Source organism: Hyperolius riggenbachi, chromosome 1 (genome assembly GCF_040937935.1).
Source record: "Hyperolius riggenbachi isolate aHypRig1 chromosome 1, aHypRig1.pri, whole genome shotgun sequence".
NCBI lineage: Eukaryota > Metazoa > Chordata > Amphibia > Anura > Hyperoliidae > Hyperolius > Hyperolius riggenbachi.
This window is the reverse complement of record NC_090646.1, coordinates 406,853,041-406,866,455: the sequence shown is the minus strand read 5'-3', so window position 1 is coordinate 406,866,455 and position 13,415 is coordinate 406,853,041. Positions and strand designations below refer to the sequence as shown.

General features: G+C 41.6%; 1 protein-coding gene across 1 annotated transcript in view; it reads right to left on the bottom strand.

The window, feature by feature from the left end:
* Window positions 1–578: 578 nt before the first annotated feature.
* PLGRKT (plasminogen receptor with a C-terminal lysine) overlaps window positions 579–13,415 on the bottom strand; it is a 92,299-nt gene continuing 79,462 nt past the window's right edge. Inside the window, exons 4-5 of the mRNA XM_068235581.1 lie at window positions 12,184–12,293; window positions 579–2,405 (exon numbers count right to left, since the gene is read on the bottom strand). Of these exons, the coding sequence (XP_068091682.1) occupies window positions 2,284–2,405; window positions 12,184–12,293 (232 nt within the window). The 3' untranslated portion in view covers window positions 579–2,283. The remainder of the gene's footprint in view (window positions 2,406–12,183; window positions 12,294–13,415) is intronic.

Genomic DNA, 13,415 nt, shown 5'->3' with positions numbered 1-13,415 from the left:
CAAGCTGGATAAATCGTCCTCTGAGCTGGCTGGGCTTTCACATACTGAAGAATTACAGACAAGGGAAAAGCTGTTTGCAGGAAGAAACAAGCAGCCTGAAACTTCAGTGCATGAGAACAGGGGGAAAGAAACACACAAATGATCTCTTGAGATTCAAAAGGAAGGCTGTATACAGCCTGCTTGTGTATGGATGTATTTTCTATGTGTGGAGATACTGTACATCAACCTACTTCCTGTTTTGGTGGCCATTTTGTTTGTTTATAAACAAACTTTTTAAAACTGTTTTTAACCACTTTTAATGCGGCGAGGAGCGGCGAAATTGTGACAGAGGGGAATAGGAGATGTCCCCTAACACACTGGTATGTTTACTTTTGTGCGATTTTAACAATACAGATTCTCTTTAAGTGGTTTACTACATGAATGCAATATACTGTAAAGAACATTTACTAAGTTCTTATCACAATGAAACACAGTTTATTATGAGAACTAACTTTTTTTTGTAATTAGTGACATTCACTTTAACATAAAAGGCTGTGTTTATTTTATGTTTAAATCCATACCACAAAATGTGTACTCAGTTATTTATTAAACAATGTAAAATTTATTTTCTACAATTGGCAAAAATAAATTATAAATGGATGGACAGATGAATACATTCATAGCACAACATGGCAGTTTAATTTCTTTTTTTTCATTTTGCATTAAATTAGCACTTTATAAAGTGGACGAGGGGGATGCAACAGCCGTCCTGCTTTTTGAAGTGTCAGGAGTGAGAACTTAAAGTGAACCTGTGATGGAAAAAAGTTAAACATAGATACTTACCAAAGTAGAGGGATAGTCCAGAGGCTTCCTTGATCCTCCTCAAGCCCAATGATCCAGTGCTGGGACCCTCTGAACAGATCTTACAAGAGCTTGTCAGGTATGTTCTCGTGGTCAAAGCTCTCATCCAAGTATGAGTTACTCTGTACTAGGCATGTGCAAAGACGGTCCACGCTCAGTAGAATGCATGGCTTTTTCCTTTGTGCACGAGCCGGTTTTGTTATACTGGACATATAACAGTGGTAGGCTTGAGGAGGATCTGTGAAGGTAAAAAAAATAAAAATGGATACCTAAGTAGAAGGAACTACTTAGGTATCCATTTTAATTTTTTTTACCTTCACAGTTTTGCTTTGAAGGAAACTAAGAGAAAAGCAATAAGGCCATTTACTTATCTGGGGTTTCTTCTGGCCCCTGAAGTCTTCCAGGTGCCTCACTGTCATGCTGCTCGGCTCAATTCCACTGCTGTCCCCCTCTGAACGCAAAAATTGAGAAGTGCGACTCACCTAGTTGCCCAGCTTTCAGAAGGGATACTCGGGGTATGAAGCAGTGCAGAATGACATCGAGGGACCAGGAGGCTTGAAGAAGCCCAATGTAAGTAACTGGCAACCTTTTTTTTCACATAACACTCCCTTTAAGGGGTGGAAATGTGCTTTCTCACTATGTATGTACCATATCTACTTATTAGAGCAGGACACATTGGGGAGGTATAATACTTCATTGTTAGGTTAGTGGTGTCACGAAGCACATGGGGCCATATGCAATTTACTTTTTCTTCTGAGTTTTCTCCTAGGAGAAATTTTTTCAGCTTTGATTTATACTAACGTTTAAGTACTTTGCAATGGAAAAAGTAACAAAAATAGGTGAAAAGTACTATAAAAACTATTTTGAGTATTTGTTTGTTTGCTGATGGTTTAAAATACATTTTATTGACAAGTCTGAAATTTTCACAAAGGAGAAAAAAAGGGAATTGCATATGAGCCATGGAATCTCACCCTCTAAGCCACAGCCTTCCAATGTTTACAGCAATCCATTTGTGCGCCTCCTTGTTACAGATCTACAACCTTCATTACATTTTGGTTGGCAGTGTGTTGAATGGTCTAGAAATATTTTGCTGAAATTTAATCTGAAATGTGATCAGAATTTGTGACCTATTGAACTTCAGAATCAGTATTTCAAATAGAAATAGGACTATTTCAAATAGAAATTGATAAATGCATGTGAAGTAGTTCACATTTATGAATTAATAATCATTCTGCTTATTACTTTTAAATTATAGTTTCCTCCTATTTTATATATTAAAAAAATCAAGTGTCATTGTTCTGGGTTGTAAGCAGTCGTCCATAGCTCAAAATTGCATCCATAGAACTGTAGACTGAAATACAGATACCGTAGTTCCCAAGTTTTGTGTAAACTGTTACCAGGTCGGAATACAAACTGAATCTTGTAAAATTGTTTGTTTTCATTCTAATCATCTATAAAGAATTTTCTTTGTGCTTTTCTGGCTTTTTCAATCTGCTCAAAAGTAGGCAGTCCTTGCGGCAGCTCAAGCAAATGGCTTTCGTGTTCAATAATACTCTCTGCACTACCTATAAAAAAAGAGAAAAACACAAATGTACAATTATACATCAGAAAAATGTAGTTTAAACATTAAAAAATACCAATAAGAAAACATTCTAAAGTATAGTATCACTGTAACAAAAAGTATTAACAATATAAATGTTAACAACTCTTTGTTATGCAAAAAGTGGTAGCCCTTTGCTTTGGAAAAAATACTCTCATTTAGATTACTTATGATAGTATCTACAGAGTCATGTCTCCAGAAATGGCATCTTCTTCTTATGCAAGTCCTATTTTTAAGATTTAACATACATAATGTAACATGCAGATGTTCTTTGTAATTGGTGCCCAACATATCCATTGCATCAATGTCAACTGCATTGATGCACACACACAATGACTTGCATTTAATGTGGATTATTTCTAATTAGTCAGGAAACAGAAACATCTTGTCATAATAAATCTACTACAATACATTGTATGGGAAAACAGTCTACTGCGATATAAGGTGAACTGGTAAGCTGCATACCCTACTTAATAAAAAAACAACAACAACACACTGTATTCTATTAGTGATGTTTTCATGTTAATATGCAAAGATTTTTTCAACACGGTTTTATTCTAGAAAAGAAAATATGCTTTATGAATACCTTAAAGAGACACTGAAGCGAAAAAAAAAATTATGATATTATGATTTGTATGTGTAGTACAGCTAAGAAATAAAACATTAAGATCAGATACATCAGTCTAATTGTTTCCAGTACAGGAAGAGTTAAGAAACTCCAGTTGTTATCTCTATGCAAAAAAGCCATTAAGCTCTACGACTTTCAAAGTCGTGGAGAGGGCTGTTATCTGACTTTTATTATCTCAACTGTTTTCTTTTCCTCTGCCAGAGGAGAGGTCATTAGTTCACAGACTGATCTGAAATAATCATTTTGAATGCAGAGTGTTGTGTAATCTGCACATATTAGAGAACGATGCAATGTTAGAAAAAACACTATATACCTGAAAATAAAAATATGAGAACATTTTCTTTGCTGCTAATCTTCTAGTAATTATTCATAGTACAAAACCAATTCATTATATCATATATTTTTTTTTCACTTCAGTGTCTCTTTAAGAGAGACGATACCTTAATATTGTGTTCAGTTTAACCACTTTACCCCCCGCGGTACGAATTTCTCCGTCCCTTTTTTCCCCCCTAAAAAAACAAGGGACGGAGAAATCCGTACCTTCCGCGCTACCGCTGCTGTCCGCGCTCCCGCCGCTCGTGCACGCCGCCGCCCGCTCGCCCGGAGATCAATGAACGGGAAAATCCATTCCCGTTCATTGATCTAAGCCCCCGCAATGATCTGCTGCTTCTTTGAGAAACAGCGCGATCATTGTGATCTTCCCAGCCTGGTAGTGCTTCCTGTAAGCGTCCTTCCGGACACTTACAGGTCCCATGTAAACAAACTCACTGTGGCCATCTTGTGGCCAAATAGTAAAACTACACCCTAAAGCATTTTACATATACAAATACATTCGTTTTACACAAAAAATTTACGCATTACCGCCCACACTCCCCAATTTTTATTTTTTGTAATTAAAAAAAATACAATAAAAAAAAACATAAATAGTTACCTTAGGGACTGAATTTTTTAAATAATTTATGTCATGAGGGTATAACACTGTTACTTTATAAACTATGGGCTTGTAATTAGGGATGGATGCAAAACTGAAAAAAATGCACCTTTATTTTCAAATAAAATATTGGCGCCAAGCATTGTGATAGGGACATAATTTAAATGGTTTTATAACCGGGACAAATGGGCAAATACATTTCATGGGTTTTAATTACAGTAGCATGCATTATTTAAAAACTATAATGGCCGAAAACTGAAAAATAATAATTTTTTCCCACATTGTTTCCTATTTTCCCATTAAAACACATTTAGAATAAAATAATTCTTGGCATAATGTCCCACCTAAAGAAAGCCTAATTGGTGGCGAAAAAAACAAGATATAGTTCATTTCATTGCGATAAGTAATAATAAAGTTATAGACGAATGAATGGAAGGAGCGCTGAAAGGTGAAAATTGCTCTGGTGTTCAAGGGGTAAAACTCCTCAGTGGTGAAGTGGTTAATCACCATGTGGAACAAGAGCTTTTGACAGCTTTAAAGCAAACCTGATTACCACCTCCACTTTAACCCATCTGCCAAGTGCTCATACCTTATGGTTATACTGTATTATCTTGGGTCAGTTTGCTATTGTATCATTTCTAGTGTGTGGTGTACCTAGCACCCGACCGGTGTATGGCCTACCTATGGGAGGACCTCCTCACCATTGAATCCATGACAAGCGCAGCTAGGGAATCATTTATCACTTCTAATACTGGAGAAGAAAGTGGAAGGGAATATCACAGAGCAGACACTGATGTTGAACCAGTATTTAGGGATATCTTCAAAACCTATAAAGAATTCACAAGATCAGCATGGGAAGTGGCGAGTTTTAATGTGTATTAAAAGGAGAACATAACAGTACGGGGCCTAAGAAACGTAGTAAAGCCTCATTCACATACTGATGATATAGAATTCATGACTGGGTGGGATGAACTTAAAACCAAACAGAGTTTGGAGCAAATGCAACATTTACATGACTACGAATTAAAATATTCTGAGAAAGTGAGAGAAAAACTCTTGAGCGAACAGAAAGTTTATTAGAACTGTCAGGTCACCCAGACTTTGAGAGATTTGAGACGAAACTTCAAAGTAAAGTTAACACATACACAGAGGAGATTAAGGCTTCGATTCATCAAGACTTATCGAATTGGTTAACGACAGTTCAGTAAAATACCGAATTCGTTAAGTTGATTTCAGGTTTCATCAAATTTATCTACAGCTGTTAGCGAGCATTCGGTAAGAATTCGGTAATCATTCGTTAGTGATGCGTTAAAACGGAAGAAAGTGCAATTCATGAAGATGAAAGTGGGCGTGGTTTGGCGTTAAATTTAGGATTAGTTATCTCTTTCACTGCTCTGTTATTCCTGTCAGATCATTGCTGACAGAGAAGATGGAGCCATTTGAAGTGGTTATGTATCAGCTGAAAGTGATTCAAAGGCGCAGAAGGGCAAGAATAAGGTCTAGAACCATATCAATTTTATAAAGAATAGATTTATTTGCTATACCAGGACATCTGCATTTCTTTTTGAATCCTCTTGTAAGAGAACATGGGCAGTGCCAGGGTTAACTAAATTGCTAGCTGCACTATATTTTTTTAGAATAGACTCCTATCAAGCCGCAGCTGGCGAAATTGTGGGATTGTCCGAAGCCACTTCCAGAATCCTGGTCCAGGTGTTAAGCCCTATTCGGAATGTTGCTATGTGGTGTTCAAAGGACTGCCTTTTTACCCACAATTCCATGGGAATCTTATGGCCTTGTGTTAAATTACCGCTGTAAAATGGAAATATCGACACGTTACTGAATTGTTATCGAATTCACACCGAATGCGGAAAAACCTTGATGAATACAACTAGAAATCGATAAACTTTGAATTCGGTAATTTAACAAACTGGAAAAAGTTATCTAAAAAGACAATGATGAATCGAGGCCATGGCTGCTAACCAGAGTGTGATAGGCTGAGAGGAGAGCTTGGAGAGGGTGTGTAAAGCTTCTGCCCATCACAAGCAGTGCTGCACATTCCGCACATTCCAGCCTGAGCCCGACAGAGGAAAGAAGATAAGATTTATTACAGAGGCAGTGCAACTAGAAAAGGCTGCAGTATGCCAGAGCACATTAGAACAGGTATAGGAACTTATAGGATAGAACAAATAAGGCTCAAAATGTTGTTACAGAGTCTCTTTAAGAATAATAAAGTGTATAACTGGGCTGAGAAAACCAAACCTGTTGAGGCTCATTCATACCAAAATAGAGAAATCTCAGACACTGAAACCCAGTCAGGGAGTAATAAGGACAGAAACACAAGAAAACAACATAAAGTCAGACCCAATAGACCAACAAACCAACAATCTAGATCTCGTAACCAACAAACCATTTTTTTAGAGATAACCCCAAAGATACCCGGCTCACAATGTGTAGATACCCCAGAAACACTGAACACAGCAGCCAAACAGGCCCTAAGAGATCGCAAAGATGGAGGTACACTGGCCAAAAAAGAGGCAAGACAAACCATCAATGGTAAATGCAACTGCAAATGAGACGCAGACACAGATGCGGGTTATCAACTTGTCCACACACGCTTTGTCCTCCACACAGATATCTCTTCTCACTAAGGGACTTTCTTTTGTACCCACAGCTATATTTGATGCGTTTGAATGGGTAAAGGATGTTAATGTATTTGCACGTAAGCTAGCCTTGGTGAAGATGTTTGAGACTAGAAACGCAAAAGAAAAGAAATCGTTTAAAAATGAAAAGGAAGCTCTAGAGGCACTTGAATTACTTAGAGAAAATACAGAGGGTACACCTGAACTAGCACCACCTAGTGGAATAAAGAAAAAAAGCACATATTGTCCCTCACTGAACCAGTACCCCCAAATATATACATTCGTTGATATGGTCACTAGGGCCCTGAGAAGACTGGAAGTGGAAACACACAGGGTAGCCCTAACAGACAATCTTAGTGGGGAAGAAAGGAGGGCTCTTGAAGCACTTAGAAAAAATGACCAAATAATCATAAAACCAGCAGACAAAAGGGGTACATCCCCGCTATTTTTAAAAATCATACACTGATGCTTGAAAGTTTGTGAACTTTTAAAAATGGTTTATATTTTTATATGAATGTGGCCTAAAACAACAACATTTGATTTTAAACAAGTTGTAAAAGTAGATAAAGAAAACCTAGTTAAATAAAATCTAGTTATCTATTATATTCAGTGGTGTACTATTGAAAAAATGTTAGAATAAAATATCTGCATGTGGCAAAAGTAAGTGATATGGAGACTGCCATCTTCATTCCATTATAAACAATGCCAGTTGCATAGCTGTAATGTTGAGCTTTTGACTTTACTTGAGTCACACACCTGCAACAAGCATGCAGTCAGTGGAGTCAGACCAGAGTCAAAACATCTGATCTGCATGCTTATTCTATTAGAGGAAGAGCATCCTCACAGAAGCCCAACAACTGACATTGTTTATTAGAGAATGAAGATGGCAGCCCCTGTATTCTTCTTACTTCAGGTTCCCTGTAAGATTATCCTACAACTTGAAGGTGAAGTCAGTCTGATGTTTTCAATCAGAGGTATAACAATCAAGTGTGAGTTAGAGGCTCTAGAGGACGGGGCCCTAGCAAAGCCCATTCATACAATCTTTCATGCATCACTGTGTGGAGTAATCTTCAGATCTCCAAAAATGTGCTGTTATTTAACCTCCTTGGTGGTATTCCCGACCCAGGCTTGAGGTGAAAAAAAGATGCTGAGAACGGTAATCCTGAGCCTTGGTAGGGGTAGACGCCAGGAGGTATGTGCAGACAATGCAGCGGATAAGTGTTTGTAACTCACTTCCCCCAGGATCTAGACATTCGCAGCCCGTCTTCTTCCAGTCCTCAGAGGCTCTCCTTCCCTAGGGTAAGATCGCCGTCTGTCACTTGATGACAGGTGACAATCTCACCATAGGGTTAGAGCGCCACCTGGAGGACAGAAGGGAGAATTGCAGCTCTGATTCCTGGGGAGGTGTATAATGTGCAGGGGCTGCTGCAAATCTCTGCGGTATAAATGTGTGTAGGTGTAACTTTACTATTTGGCTACAAGATGTCCTCGCACATTACTTCTTATTGCACACTTATAGTACGCTAAATAGGAAGTAATGCGTGAATGCATCTCACTGATGACGGCGATGATTCACACGGGGACGGAGATTAACCATCTTGGCGATATGGACGAGTTAAGCTCGACCATACTGCCGTTGCAAAAAACGGTAATGACGAGCTGAGCTCGTCATGTTGTTGCTGCCACTCACTGCTGCGATCGGCGGCGCCTTCGCTGCATCCAGCAGCTTGTGTCGGCTCTGCGGGCTGTGTCCGTCTCCCTGTCTCTCTGTGCGGCCTGATGCCCGGCAATCCAACATGGCGATCCCCAGCTCCTTCCTGTGATGCGGATCATGCGCCCCTGCTGGCCGGTGCATGAATTACATCACAAAGTTACATCATTACACAGCCACAGTAATCCAATCATGTTATAGTAATTCAAAGTTGTTAGCAAAACACCTGAGCACAGTTAAATATGCTTGGCTGTTACTGGTTATTCCTCTTTCAGAATCCATCAGAGTACATTGCTAGTTGCTTGCCAGCTCAGCTTTTGTGATTTCCGTGCTTTGATTCGATTTCCTGCTTTAGCCATACAGTGTTGCGGTATAGTCTTGATAAACACTGCTGTAATTGCTGTGTGATTGTCTTTGCAGCAGATTTTTTTTTTGTCGCTGACCTTCGTCTGACCCCATAACCTGCATAGGGTCATGGCCTCAAGTTCCCAGAGGCGTCTGACCAGGCGCTGCTCGATGTGTTAGAGGACAGTGGTAATGATGTCAAGTCTGTGGCTGAGGAATCTACCGACAGTCACGTTCCTGGGGACCTGTCATCAGAGACCGAGGCCACGAGTGACAGCGACACAGAGGGGCCAGTAGGTTTGCGCACTTGGTGTGAGCTGGAAAATCTGTCGCAGGCTCTGCCACCTAAGTTAACTTTCACTGGGGTACCTGGGCAGAAGTCCGACTGTGACCACAGCCTGCTGGCCTACCTGAAACTCTTCCTGACCGAGGATGTCATCCAGATGGTTGTATAGGAGACCAACCGCTACGCAGCGCAGCAGCAGGGTGCTCCTCTAAGCAGGTTCTCCAGGAGCAGGAAGTGAGAACCTGTCACCAGGGATGACATCTGGCTGTTCCTGGGCCTCATCTTCCTCCAGGGAGTGGTCGGGAAGCCGCTACAGAAGTGGTACTGGACTACGAACAAGATGATCGCCACACCATTCTTTGGTTCTGTGATGCCGGAGTACTGCTACACCCTCATCATGAAGTACCTGCACTTCACCAACAACAAGGACTTTGATGAGGCCACCCATCCCGCTCCCAACCTGAAGAAGATCTGGGACATCTACCAGCTGATTGTAGGCAATTTCCGGAATGCCTACACACCGGATAGAGACATCACCATCGATGAGTCTCATGACCTACAAAGGTAGACTCAGCTGGGTGCAGTTCATTGCATCAAAAAGGGCTCGCTTTGGGATCAAGTCCTTTATGCTTTGCGAGGCCCAGTCCGGATACATCTGGAACTCTGTGATGTACACGGGCAAAGGCACCAAGTTTGCTCCACTGTAAAGTAAGTATGGGAGTGCTACCTCATCCGTGCTCACTCTCATCGTGCCTTTGTTGGACCAGGGGTATTGTCTGACCACGGACAATTTCTACACCTCCCCTGAGCTGTATGAGCATCTCATCCTGCACAAGACGGATGCTTATGGCACAGTGAGGCCCAACCGAAGCCAAATGCCACCAGCCTTTTATGCCAAGAGGTTGAAGAAGGGAGAAGTTTTTGCCTGGCAAAAGGGGAAAATGATGGCTCTGCGGTGGAAGGACAAAAGGGACGTTTGCATCCTCAGCACGGTGCACAACGCTGCTACTGTGCACACCACTACCAGAGGTAGCAGAGAGGTGGACAAGCCCCAAGCAGTGTTTGATTACAATCACACCATGGGAGGTGTGGACAGGGCTGATGCGGCCATGACCTTCTACACGGCTGTCCGCAAACAGCAGAAAAAATATTATAAAAAAAATTTCAGGCACCTCCTTGAACAATGCCTCTGGAATGCGTATGACCTTTTAAAAAAACGCAGTGGAAGGCCTGTACTTCACCATGACTTTGTGTGGCAATTGTGTGAAAACATATATTTGAAACACCCCCCACCGGAGTCAAGTAGATTGGGGCGCAGAGCATCTTATGTTGTAAATCCAGAAAGACTTACTGGACGCCACTTTGTGGAATATCTGCCAGCGACCGCACACAAGCAACAACCGACAAGAAGGTGTGTGGTCTACTGCGCCAAAAAAAGCCCTGATGGGAAAACAAATCCGGAAGAAGACCCGCAATTATTGCCCGGACTGTGATGTGGCACTTTGTGCAATCCCTTGTTTAATGGTGTATCACCAAAGGAGGTGTTTTAGGGGTAAACAACCTATACTGTATTTGTTTTTCTGCCTCCACATATTTCTGCATGTATTAAAAATGCAAGATATTTCTGTTTGTGATTAACCTCCTGAGCGATAATCCCGAGCTGAGCTCGGGGTATATCGCGCAGGAGGATTTCTCAGGCCCTGGTGGGCCGATTTGCATAATTTTTTTTTTGTTACACGCAGCTAGCATTTTGCTAGCTGCGTGTAACTTCCGATCGCCGCCGCTCGCCGCCGATCCGCCGCCGCTCGCCGTGCAGCCCCCCCCCCCCCTCCCCGACCCCTTGCGCAGCCTGGCCAATCAGGCCAGGCAGCGCTGAGGGGTGGATCGGGACTCCCTCTGACGTCACGACGTCCAAGACGTCGGTGACGTCATCCCGCCCCGTCGCCATGGCGACCGGGGAAGCCCAGCAGAAAATCCCGTTCTGAACGGGATTTCCTGCTTACTCTGATCGCCGAAGGCGATCGGAGTGGGTGGGGGGATGCCGCTGCGCTGCGGCTATCATGTAGCGAGCCCTGGGCTCGCTACATGATTTAAAAAACAAAAAATTTAAAAAATAGTGCTGCGCCACCTCCTGGGCGATATAATTGTATCGCCCAGAGGGTTAATAAATGTTATTTTATTTTTTGACAAGATTTTGTGTTTGACACTTTTATTATACTCATAATGTATACTAAACTCTTGCTTGACTCATTTTGGTAAGTTACAGGAAAGATGGTTATGAAATTTAATTGAACCACTTTTTGCACGGAAATCCTGGGGAAATTGAACGCCAGGGTGGTTAACTGCGTTCCCATTCATTCATATCCCCTGTAATGATTGGTGGCGAGAACGCGAGTGCATATTGGCAAGGGACGTAGTTCCTACATCCCTGCGAGGTAAAGTGGGAAACTGCAGGAACGTAGTTACTTATCCCGGGGGAGAGGAAGTGGTTAAAAGGGTGCATTTTCACTATGGGCATTGTGTTACTTAAAAATGTTACTTATCAACTCACTGCCTATACAATAATTTAGGCATGTTCACACCTCTGAGTGATGTAGAGATAAGAACATGCCCATACGTTTATATGGAACAGAAGTTCACATGCGATATTAATGTGTAAGTGACAATGTGTTAGGACATCACTACTTCTTTATAACAGGCTCCTATGTGGTAGTTGGATGGGTGGTTTTATAATTAATGTTACCCACTAAGGCTACATATAGACGCTAGATGAAATCCAGCATGTTTACAGCAACTCCCAAGTGCAGTGTTACCCTGTGCACTGTCCTTCTTACCCGCCCACCAGATGCCATTCCTTTTCCGCTGAGTCTCTCTCCCGATTCTTGTCCCCTCCACATATGGCAGGCCAGGCTGCTCACAAACTGCACAAGTCCAGTAAAAGGAAGTGCTTGTGCAAAAGTTCTTCCTTTTAATTGAGGCGCGCAGGGAATATATGTTGGACTGGGGGGGGGGGGGGGGGGGGACATCGGACCCTGGGGCCGACGGAGAATGACAATTGCTAATAGTAAGACAGATTTGCTTAACTGAGAAAATGTTTTAGTCAGTTGAGGTTTGCTTTAATAACCAAAGCTCCCCAGCATGGTAAGAATCAAAATTAACTTGAAATCTTGTGTAGCGAAAATTACATAAAGACAAATGTATACCTTTCATCCTACGGATTAGAGTTCCATAGCCCATATCATACTGGTATGCAAACACAAATCCTAACGGTATTACAGGAACAAACAAAGCCGGTTTCTTCCCTTTAATGGCCCTGTATATGTACAAGAATAGAATGAGTTAGACAATGCCTTCATAGGTGCTAATTGTATAATCAGAACAGGATTTGGTTATTAAGTGTCACATTTTCATTAACATTTTTTGTTTAAAACCCCGACCTGTATAAAATAAGGGCGAACACAATGCATGCTCGAATGTGACAATGCATGCGTTCCTGGCGCACAACATGCACATCACGATGTATGCAACTGTAAAACAATAGAGCCCGAAAAAGAACTGTATATGTTGAGCAATAAAATGTTTCTGGCCACGTTACATCACAACACATGGGAACTAAGGACTTTCATATTACCATGCAGATTAAGCACAAACACTATGTGCAGTGCAACATAAGCAACAGCTGTTACACCGTTGTACAATCAAGATTGTATCATTGATGGGCACCTTTCATAATACTGGGGGCCTGCAGCATATACCACTAAGGAGTTTAGCAAACAAAATCTACATCTTAATCCACCATTAATGCTTTGGAACCATCATGCACCTTACCCACAAAATCATATATAAAACCTTTCCTCCATGCACAGATCTATACATACAATCTAAAAACTTGCAGTTCTCTGGTGTCCAGTGGTTCCCTCCTTCCTCCCCCATATAGCTTCCTTAGTGTCTAGTGGCTCCCTCCCTCATATACCTTTCCTGGTGCCTAGTGGTTCCCCCTCCCCATATAGCTTACCTGATGTTTAGTGACACCCCCCCCCCCCACCACAACCTTATAGTTTCCCTGGCCTCTAGTAGATCCATCCTCCCCCATATGATTTACTTGGTGTCCAATGGTGCCCCCTTCCATCCCCTATATAGCTTTCCTGGTGTTTAGTGGTTACCTCCTCCCTCTCCCTAAGTTACATGTTTCCAGGACTAACAACCGGAACCGGGCTAATGAGGAGAGGAACGGACAACACACAGAGGTACAGTATATGAATCTAGCATGAACATTCTTCTGTGCTTACCTCAGGTAGTACATTAAAGCATCATTTCCTCATATAACATTGACTGAAGGTCACCAAGTTTGCATGCTGAGCTTCAGGCATTAATGAATGTACCGTATATACTAGAATACAAGTTGACCTCGTGTATAAGTCAACTCCAATATTCA